The sequence below is a fragment of the Carex rostrata genome, chromosome 22, assembly GCF_964058835.1.
Source record: "Carex rostrata chromosome 22, lpCarRost1.2, whole genome shotgun sequence".
Lineage (NCBI taxonomy): Eukaryota > Viridiplantae > Streptophyta > Magnoliopsida > Poales > Cyperaceae > Carex > Carex rostrata.
The window spans coordinates 8,120,036-8,131,852 of NC_135939.1; the positions used below are offsets into that span (position 1 = coordinate 8,120,036).

General features: G+C 35.1%; 1 protein-coding gene across 1 annotated transcript; it reads left to right on the forward strand.

The window, feature by feature from the left end:
* Positions 1 to 257: 257 nt before the first annotated feature.
* LOC144574263 (homeobox protein rough sheath 1-like) lies at positions 258 to 8,105 on the forward strand. Its single transcript, XM_078324187.1, has 5 exons — positions 258 to 779; positions 1,867 to 1,983; positions 2,092 to 2,227; positions 7,118 to 7,374; positions 7,660 to 8,105. The coding sequence occupies exons 1-5, from the start codon at positions 423 to 425 to the stop codon at positions 7,879 to 7,881; spliced, it is 1,089 nt and encodes a 362-aa protein (XP_078180313.1). The 5' UTR covers positions 258 to 422; the 3' UTR covers positions 7,882 to 8,105.
* Positions 8,106 to 11,817: the final 3,712 nt, after the last annotated feature.

The following is an 11,817-nucleotide window of genomic DNA, read 5'->3' on the forward strand; positions in this document are numbered from 1 at the left end:
GTACCGTCCCCACCATAACCCACATGCAGCTGTTCCATATCTTTTATTACACTTAACTTCTTGCTTTCGATCCAAACCTATGCGCGCAGTAAAATTAATATGGTCTATTTGGTAAAATTAAACTATAAGATGTAGCTTGTTTAGTAGAGTTTGATTTGTGCGTTAAGTCCACTTACCACGTCTACACCACTCTACCCATGTCCCCTCTTGATTTGACATGCGAAAAGATAGCCACCAGACATGAGACATGCCTTTCCCTTCTCTTCCCCTTCCTCTCTCTCCATAGATTTCTCTCTTTCCATATTCTTGAGGAAGCGATTCCTCTCTTCTTCTCCGACCTATTCGAATAATCACTGGATCAATAATTCATTAGGAAAAGAAAAGACAGAATTGTTTTTTTCATTTATTTACGTTAACAATTCATGGAGTTCTCCAACCATGGAGGTGGAGGCGGAGAAACAGGGAATAGTTCTAGAGTATCTTTCTTCTACTTACCCTCAGCTGCCAGTAACAGTACCAGTGCTACAGTTGCAGCAGCTCCACCCCCTGGTACATCTGCTTATGAATTTAGAAACTATTACCAAACCCTAAAAGCAGAAGGGGCTGGGCCTTCCCAGACCCAGTACGCAACAAAACAAAGGGAGACTGTAACGCATGGTGGAAATGGAGATCAAGGAGAGATTGCTAATTCGACTGGAGAGATGGACCCCATCAAGGCCAAGATCATGTCTCATCCGCAGTACTCCTCGCTCCTAGCTGCCTATTTGGACTGCCAGAAGGTAATCTCTAATCACCCATCATATGCAACCTAGCTTCCAATGGATTTCTGTGACCTCTTAATTATCTTTTTTATATATGTACAGCAGCTCCTGTACTCCTTGGTGTGTGTATTCATTTCTAATATGCCATGAAATGGCATTTTCTTTTTATAACAAAATTGTTCCCTTTTTCTTGAAAAAAAAAAAAAAAAACTGTTTGCTTTCTACAAAAATGATACGTTGTTTTTAGGGTTTTCTTTTTTCTTTCCCCGCTTTCTTCTTCATCATGAATGAATATTTTTTCCATTTTTATTTTATTTCCAGAAATAAATCAATTTTCCTATTTCGAGTACCAAACAACAGTACTTGTTGTCCTCTGCTACTACTTTCTATTTCTATATATCATGACACCACTTAGAGATTGAATAGGGGGAACTCGTTCCTTTACCGGTGTCCAGATTTCTTCAGGACATCAACTTTTTTTCTTCTAGTAAAGTTCCTTTATCTGATCTATTATTTAATTTGGTGCCTATTTTTACTACGAGAAGATCATGAAACAGATCTCATTTCTTTCTTATAATCGTCTATTTTGATTACATAACTTGTTATAAAGATATATATGTGCCGAAATAACTTGTCATGATATTACTGAACCCCTCTCAGTGTAAGCTTGTATATCCCGCAACCACTGACAAATGTAAAATACCTTCATTACATAAGTATACATTTAATTCTGTTATGTCTGTTATTACAACATTTTAGCAGTGTCATAATTCTGCATCTTCATTGACCTATACATAAGTCCCTGGAACTTTTCTTGTGTTAAAAACCAGATGACATCTCTTTGGTCATAGTTTTGTTTCTGTACTATACCCGAACATCTTAATATATGCTACATATACACAACATTCCTATGTAATTTTATCAGCCCGTCGTCATATATGGCGAACATGTTTATCTTACATATTTTTTTTAATCTTCCGATCTTCATTTATAATTTTTCATCAGTTTCCATCAATCTTACTGACTAAGACTTTTGATTCATACTTTTTTTGTTTGTTTGATGAAATCCTATGATTTATATGTTAAATTCACTATTGGCGTGTAGGTTGGTGCACCACAAGACGTGATGGATCGGCTCACGGCCATTGGGAGCAGGCTTGATTCACGACCAAGCCCACAGCGGCGTGAATCTTCTTCAGATCCCGAGCTTGATCAATTCATGGTATGTCTTCTTATTGGTAAATTTTTTAATGTCTTGCTGAGGAGTGAGGACTGAGGACTGAGGTCGGATAGTATGTTCTTCTTGCTAATGCTGTAATTCCTTTTGTAGGAGGCGTATTGTAACATGTTAGGGAAGTATAAAGAAGAGCTGACAAGGCCTCTTCAAGAGGCAACAGAGTTTCTCAAAAGAGTGGAGTCTCAGCTCAGTTCTTTAACCAATGGCACTGCGCTTCTCCTTTCTTCTGGTAATTACAGACACTACACCTGGCAAGGTGGTTAAAAGCTTAATGCAGAATATTAATTTTAAATTATATATTTTCTAAAATCCATCTTTTGGTTAATTGGTCATGATATATACACGGAGCAGTCAGGGTTTCAGTTCAAATAACATGGGCTGGTAATTAATTAGCTGACATTTTTCTCAGCTCTAATTAATTCGCTCGACATACTCATTGATCAAATCTATATGGATAAATAGGGATGCTAAAATCTCATGTCTTGATCGAATACATTATGACATTGGTATAGTACGTGTGTCACTCACGTGTTGTGACTCACATGTCCTGTGTCGTGATTATTAGTGTGAAGTAACCATTTTTTGGAAAATTTACACAACATAGCGTGCGAACTGGTCGGGTCATAGAAGGGCACGTGATTACACGTTTCACGCATAATCTTGACCATTAGATTTTGATCGAATGATGTATTTTGAATAAACTAACTTAAATTACGAAAAAATATAGTTAGACATGACAAAATGTGACAAACTTGAATGTCACGTTTGGACATGATATGTGTGGTCACGACATGAGTAATGTGTCGTGACCACTTATGTGTCATGACGTACTGTTTCTCCAAATTTGATAATGACACGCCAAGTAAAAATCTGATTTGGTCACAACATGTGACCCAAGTCATGACTCGATTATTCATGACACTGCACAAATTTACATTCCTATCCAACAATTATATGTGACGAATTAGTGGTTTGCAACTCGGGCGGGTACGGGTACGTCTCGGGTACGGGTATACTCGGGTACAAGGGTATTCGGGTACGGGTATGGCAGGTATAATTTTCAAAACCTATACCCTACCCGTCCTATACCCTTACCCGTGTACCCTTGACGGATAAGGCGGGTACGGGTACGGGTATTTTTTTTTTTTTTTTTTCTGTTTTTTTTCTGTTTTTTTCTGGTTTTTTCTGATTTTTTCTGGTTTTTCCTGATTTTTTCTGGTTTTTTTCTGATTTTTTTGGGGGGAAAAATCAAATTTTTTGAACTGTGATGAACAGTACTCGGGTATACGGGTATGGGTACTCGGGTAGTCGGGTACGGGTTTAGTCGGGTACGGGTTAACTCGGGTAGGGTAAACTCGGGTATTGGTCTAAAATAACAGGTCCGGTCCGGTTTTTGCCCGTACCCGCGTACCCGAGTACCCGACCCATACCCGGGCTCGGGCACGGGTACCCTAGCTGGCGGGTACGGGCGGGTATACCCGTTAAGGGTATTATTCAACCTCTATGACGAATTAAGGATATGTAAATAATAACTATTTTTTTTTTTTTTTAATTTTATTTTATGGGTAGAGGATATATAACGTAGCAAAATATTAGTTTGCATTAGTACATGCAAAAGCACCTGGACTTGAAGTTTGAACAAAAGTAAGTAGTAAATAGGGTGGCCGGTTTGAACCAACCAAAAAAGAAAGGTTCCATCTAATTGCTAAGTGAGGGCCGGAATTATATTCAATGCTAATTTACTATTATTATTTAGAAATAGTAGTAATTCCTTGCATGCCCCTATTGGTTTGGCTTCCTGTCGGATGCAAACGAGGTACGTACTGCATTGCTACACTGGATGGCTAGGATTCAAATAGAACATAATTAACCAGCACAATTGATTCCAAAGTACAACAATGCAAATTAAATTAGAAATACTTAAAAGGATAAGTTCCCTGATGGACAAAAAAAAGGTGTTACTTGATTAATATCTCCAATCTTTTCTTTATTTCTTCTTTCTTGTCAATAGATCTAATATACTTTGTTTAAATAACAGTATAAAACTATAAAAGAGATGGTAGTGGACGTAGTCTTGCGCACTACTTACGAGGCAAACAGTGACACCTGTATATTTAGACTCTCCACCTCTCATTCTATCTCTACTATTACTTTGTTTATTCTTGGTTCATACAATTAAGTGTCCTTTATGGAAGAAGAAATGAAAGCGCCTTTAGATCATTTGGTTCTCTATTTGTTTATTAGGCCAGATAATAATAACATTATTATCCTTTACTTTAAGGAGGTAACAGTTGGGTTACTGACAAAGAAAGGACAAATTTAGGGTTCCAAAATTAATCTTACATTATTGTTGAATTGTCAGGCGATTTAATTTGCTCATCTTATATTGTTAATATCGGTGGAGAAACTTCCATGTTTCCTAGTTATGTCTTCCCCTTAATTTACATCTTCAACCTTTTCAAATAGATAATATTTTTTTTATGAAAATAGAGATACATTTTGAATTTTGACTGCCCAAGGTAAATGGGTGAGTGAATACTTCTAACCATTAAAGTATTGTGAAGCGTTTTGGACCGTATTTGATTCATATATACCTCCAAGCTATAACTATATATATATATGCACCATCCTTGTATATTTGCACTATTGATCATTTGCTTTTCCTTATGTTTCTATTATATTAATTTGCACATAAAAAAAACAAATTCATTTAAAGCTGAATACAGGGCATTGGAGCCAAAGGCAATAATGCAGCTTCTTCTTCTTTTTTTTAAATTAAATTATTTTTATATTGGATTCTTCTTATCTAAAGGGGTATGGCTACAAAAAGTAAGCAATTCCAAGCCCCAGCTAATATCTTCTTGTGTTCTCGCACTGTTCTATTTTTAAGTGCATAAATCATAGGTGCCTTGACTAAGGCCATGTGTAGTGCTATGGGGACACACTGCACGTGTGGTAGTGCAGAAATCTTGTTCTACAAAGCATTAAATGCCTCTATTCAACATTGAATAGGAAATAATTCATTTGGACATTAATGCATTCTTTAGTTGTCAAATTAAACAATTGTAGTCGGTTGTATGTTTGTTGATCAATAAGGCCATTTTTGTACCCACTTTCTTTTTACTAGGAGGTTACATATCAAATTTTTTTACTAGTGGAAAATTGAAAATGACACTTCCTGTATCTATCAACGAAATAAGAGTTCCTGGTATATTTTAATACTCAAAACTAGGAGGCTGTTAGCTTTGCGCAATTTAAACTGTAAATATGAATCACATTCTTAAATAAGTAACAAATAATTGGCATGACCAAGTATTGTTCTTTTTTCATGAACAAATATCCTTTATTAGCGTAGTGTGTTTTTATTAGCTCCAGAGAATATTGGAAACACATATAAACTGAACTAATGATTTTTCCTAAGATAGGATAGAAGTCATATATACATTATGAAATAATGTCTTTGTTAACCCTATAGATAGTATGTTTGCTTAATGCTGCAGGGCAAGTTTTATTTGCTTTGCCTGATTTGATAAACAAAATGGTTTAAATATTATCTCTAGCTCTTAATTGACTACAGTGATAATTTCCTAATGTTGTTTGACATTTTCATATATAACTTCTTCCTTGGGATGGCCAGCACCCCACCTCCCTCCTTCCCGTTTAAAAATTGTTTCGGACCCTTTATACCCTTCTGTTTGATTTTTATGGCGCCTTTCCGATATTTAAAATTGATTAAGGTTAGCATTAAAATGGGTAAGTTTGCAGCGAGCAGAAAACTGACAGACTTAAGAAGGCTCAAGCTAGAAGTATGTAATACGTTGAACTAGATTTTTTTTTAAATTGTTCGTATCCAGCCTTGTTCGTCTTGGACAAGAATCAGGACCTATAGGTAGCAAATTTAATTAATTACTGCCAGAATATTATCCTAGTTTGTGTTGCCTACTATTATTCATTCACTCTTCCATTGAAAAATTCTTAAAGTTCGCAGTTTTCTAATAAAGTTGCATGGTATAATTTGATTATACCAAATCCAGAATAATTTTTTTTGTGTATCTGGTTTTTTTTTTTTTTGAGATCAACTACCTATATGCATGCTTTCTGGGAATCCTTCTTAATTATGCATTCAGATTCTAGGAGAGGTTTTCTTAATCTTTTCAAAACAGGGTTATCGCGTCAATTTTATGAAAGAATAATTGTTTTTCTCTATATCTGGTTTTATGAAAGAAAAAAAAAATTGACGCAATATCCATGTTTTGAAAAGATTAAGGAAACTGCTCCTAGAATCTGAATGCATAATTAAGAAGGGTTCCCAGAAAGCATGCATATAGGTAGTTGATCTCAATAAAACACAAAGATCTGAATGCCCTTGTCTAAAGCTCTCATCACAAGCATTTAGACATAGTTTTGCTATGTATTCTCTTAAGAACGGAGTTGTTTTTCAATATTAAATAAACTGGGGATAGTTAGAAAAGAGGTCGCGATTCGAGGCACAGTTTACACAGATACTTTTTTTAATCTCCGTTAATTTTGTGACTATTTGATGCTATCTAATGGACCTTGCTATTCTTGACTGTTATATATGAATGTGTACGGGTAGAAGTGGCAAAAATTTGTTAGCATTGAATGTGTTCATGTTGTTTTCCACGGCCTGCTACACCCATGTAGTTCGTATACAATCTCTGTAGATTTTGCAATATAAAAGTGTGGGGGACTGAACTGATGAATTTCCAGTTATAAGAAGCCAACCATGATAATGAGCACTTTTGTGCTGATACTGTAGCAATATAAATCTTTTTCTTAAGGTTCTGTAGCAATGCTGATCTGCTCATGGAGCCACACAAATAATAATGTTCACTGTTGAGTGTAGAGGACAACATTTTTTTCCTATTTCAACAGTAAACATACATGATTGCTCATAGAAATGATAAGAAAAACACAGACTTAAGAAATTCAGCCTTGAAATAGCATGTATTTTGTGTTAGTATTATTCACAGCAGAAGATGATTGTTTGTTGCCGTCAAAAACAGACTTCAGAAAATAGGAACTATTGTGCTGAAATGTTATTTTCACAAATCTGTTTTCATCCGTACTTAGTCTTACATATGGGGCTGCATTGTAGATGGCAAACATGAAGCAGCAGCCTCCTCAGAAGATGAACAAGAGGCAAGTGATGGGGAAGGAGGGGATGTACAAGAAATAGATCCCCGAGCAGAGGAAAAGGAACTAAAATACCAGCTCCTGAAGAAATATAGTGGTTACATAAGCAGCCTTAGGCAGGAGTTCTCCAAGAAAAAAAAGAAGGGAAAATTACCAAAAGAGGCACGCCAGAAGCTGCTTAGCTGGTGGGAGCTACACTACAAGTGGCCATACCCTTCGGTACGTTCTTTGTTAAACTGTGGGGCTTGCTGGTTCGCATAGCTATAAGTATAGGATTGCAGTTTGATAATGAAAATAGGATAAATTGAGAAAGTCATTTTAAACACAACTGTTGTTGTACATAAGCAATCATGCAACTCAACAGAAATAAAATAAAATGTTACCGAGAGAAAACAGCTCTGAAATCCTGAAACCTAGACTAGAATAAACATTTCCCTTGAATTGGTATTGGAAAAGAAGAACAGGTTTAAAATAGTATTTAATAATTAAATATTTTGCTATCAGGAATCAGAGAAGATAGCATTAGCTGAAGCAACTGGCCTAGATCAAAAACAAATAAACAACTGGTTCATAAATCAAAGGAAGAGACACTGGAAGCCGTCAGAAGACATGCAATTCTTTGTCATGGATGGATTTCATCCACAAAATACAGCTGGTACGCTTTACCTGGATGGTCATCATGCACCGTTTGCTGGTCCTGATGGTTTGTACCGCCTTGGCTCATAATTAATTTGATTCATGAAAAGCATATTTTCAGAGCAAAATTTGGTATATGAATGTGATTAAAATCTAATTGAATGTGGCTAAGCTCTATTCTATTATTAGTTAAGAACGAGGAGATGACAATGGATCCACAGTAGCTCTAGTTATAAAGCGTATTGCAAATCGGTATAAATCTAAAGGATGCTACTATTTCAAAGTTTTAATAGTCATGTTATTATTGAATTCTTTGCATATTTGTCATACTTTGTCCACAATTCATATATACTGATGCTTGTGAGTATATATATAAAATGATGAATGAAAAGCTGTACACACCATACTTTTTATATGTAAGGTTAATGTACTAATGTTAGGGGTACGAGGATTCTAATGTCTCATGTCTTAATTTCATATCACATCATATTTCGTATTTTATATTTTTATTTCCAAAGTTCAAACGGTTCCGCTCAACATAATGTTTATACTAAAATATGCATGTACATGAAATTTTATATTTTTTGAGATTTTTTTACTATTTCGTATACAATCTCTGTAGATTTTGCAATACAAAAGTGTGGGGGGCTGAACTGATGACTTTCCAGTTATAAGAAGCCAGCGATGATAATGAGCAATTTTGTGCTGATACTGTAGCAGTATAGATATTTTTCTTAAGGTTCTGTAGCAATGTTGATCTGCTCATGGAGCCACACAAATAATAATGTTGGTCATTGGTGCATTGATCAGGGTTATATATTATACCGCCCAATCTCCATATGGGCTTTTCTGTTTACATATCATTTTCTTTTTCATCATGGGTCAAGGACTTTCTTTGACACTTGACAGGTTGGACACGAACTCCAAAGCGCAGACGCGAACACGAAAACAATTTATGATTAAAAAAAAAAATCTAAAGAGAAATAAAAGAAACGAAACGGCTATACGGGTTTAGGGCCTGTTCGGCCGACAAATGGGAATGGGCGCGGGCACAGGATTTGAACTGAAAAACACTGTTCCCGTGGGAAAAAAAAAATTCAGTTGAACTGAATTTTTTTTTTCCCACGTGAATAGTGATCTGGCCGAACAGGTCCTTAATGTAAAAAAAGAAACAAAATTGAATTCTTCGCTTGTGGGTTTGGAGTGATAAGTACTCTAACAAATTACAAACGGATGGTCCAGAACTCCAGATTAATCTTAATTGGACCAAAGTCAATATCCCGTGCTATAGAGACTATAGGGGACCTGTTTTGAGTAGGGTGTCAATGACACCCATTTACTCATTTACTCTATCTGTATTGTATTCGATAAGATGGGTATGAGTAAAAAAAAAAAAAAATTCGTTAACTTATTAGATATGAATATGGGTAATGATTTTTTTTTCATTAAATAAACGGATATGGATACGGGTAAAAACTATTTCATACCCGTTGGATAACGGGTAATTATATACAATAAATTATATCATTAGAAAATGTATACATTTTATTGAAAGAATAATATTATGCTAAACATTCTACCTTTTTATTTGAATGTTTTTTTATTTAGTTAATGAATTAAATTTGTTAGAAGAGATATATGTGATTTGATTTTTTTGCTTCAAAAAAAACTATTAGTTAGAATTGATTGTATATTTGTATTTTAATTTTATGTTAGTAATTGTGATTGTATATATATGACATGATAAGTTTTAATAATTTATTTGTAAAAATAATAAAACTATTATATTTATATTTTTTGTTATTCGCTCGCTACCGTTTCGTTACCCACTAGTCTTAACGGGTATGGGTAGGGTATGATAAGGCATATTCTTAACGAATATAGATAGGGTATGGATAATTAAGGTCAATTCTTAGTTGGTATGGGTATGAAAATAGTTCCATCTTATCCGAATCGTACCCATTGACACCCCTAGTTTTGAGATTCGTGTCAAGTTAAAAGAGCTGATAATATGTGAGGCTCATTCTACTTCTCTCAAAATTATTTCTCGTGTCCTTGAGGTTTACACCGACCTAACAGGCTTGAAAATAAATAAGGAGAAGAGTGCATTCGTTCCCATAGCCATACCTCAAAATCTAGTCAGTGTCATACAATCCATTATCCATGCCTTACCAGTAGGTCTACCGATCAGATACTTGGGCTTACTGCTCACAATAAGAAAGCCGAGGGAGGTTGATTTTCAGCCGACGTTGGGAGCAGTACAACGAAGAATGGAAGGATGGACCTCTGACACGGTGTTCTGTGGTGGTCAAAGTAATTTGGTGAAGGGTGCTATCAGCAATGCCTCTACATTATATGCAAGCCTTTAAGGTTCCTGTGGGGGTCATCAAACATATAGACAAGATGAGGAGAAATTTTCTCTCGAAGGGGAACAACACATGCAAAGCAATTAATTATCTGGTTAATTGGAAAAGGGTTTGCACATTAAAATCAAATGGAGATCTGGAAATTATTGACCTGGAATGTCAAAACAATACATTAATGACTAAGTGGATATAGGCTATCGAGAACAGACCGGAGTGCCTTTGGGCAAGGAGGGTTAGGTGCTTGTATGAATGTATGGGCTAATCTCCGAGTCTGCTATCTTTCTCTCTGAGTTTCAGTGAGAGAGATGAGATGAGGAGAGAGTTATTTCAAAAAAGGTGAGAGAGAAATATGTGCACAGAAGATGAACGGTTAGGGAAGGAGAAGATACTAAATAACTTATTAATTATATTTTATATTAATTGAGTAAATGTGTGAGTTATTAGATTTTTAGATAAGAAATACATATTATAAAAATTTGGATAGTAAATACGTAATTTCACAATTTTTAAGTGGTATATATGACATTCTTCCTTAAAAAAAAAAAAAAAAAAAAACAGCTGCAGATATAGAAATTTGAATTGGGAAAATTTTGAACAAAATCTTCTAATTAAATAAGCGCAAAGGTATATCTTTTCACTAAAATAACTGCTAATTGTCGTCTATAAATATATGTTGCTAAAAAGACAGCTACTAAAAAATACTAGATTATTGTACCATTTTGATTAAATGTTTGCGCTAAATCACTACAATTAAAAGCGGCTTCTTTGGTTGCTAATATAAATCAATGATTTGTAAATTGCATGCATGATTCTGAGAAGTCCAATAAAGATGTTGCGGATACAGAGCAAAACACTTGGTGCTCTCATACAAATTGGATTAAAGTAATTATTATATTTATGTTGGGACGGATGAGAGAAGAAGAACATTTGCGCTTAAAAGTTTTTGAAAGTTTTCTTTTTGTATTCACTTACACTTACTGTTACTTCCTGTTACTCTTATATTTTCTTGACATTATGCAAAAGACTTCATAATACATAGATATAACGAACAATAGCTACAATATTGATATATGAGTAGGGTCAGTGTATTGCAAAGATACGGTGCTGGACACGCACGGCTAATTAAGAACATGGCACGACTTGTTAATGTGCCGTGTTTAGAAGTGTATGCGTCCTGCTATTGCGCATGTTGTGCTCATTCAAGAGAATTTTAGCACGATACGACACGATATGTATAAGAACACGTCTATCGCAGTCACGTCCAAACACAGTGGCACGGTACAACATGTTTTCTTATAAAATAATTCGGAACAGAAAATTCATGTTTTGTAATGTTTGGGGGACTAAATTGAAAAGGGTCAAGTCATTGACTCATTTTTGCTGCGCCTACTTACTATCCAGATCTGGATCCGAATCTGCTATTATTCTCCTGCATGAACAGTGTTCCTGCTATCCTTGTTTTTTCAAATTCAGTCATTGAATTGTTTTGAGATACGTGCACATAAAAGTTTTGAAAAAAATTATTTTAGATTCGTTTCCGAAAATAAATTGAACAGTTGAATTCGAAAAAACAGAGATAGTAGAGTTACTATTCACAGAAAGAGAATAGCAGCAGATTTCATTCCATCCGGATCTATATCTCTGTAGTAGTTCATCATTG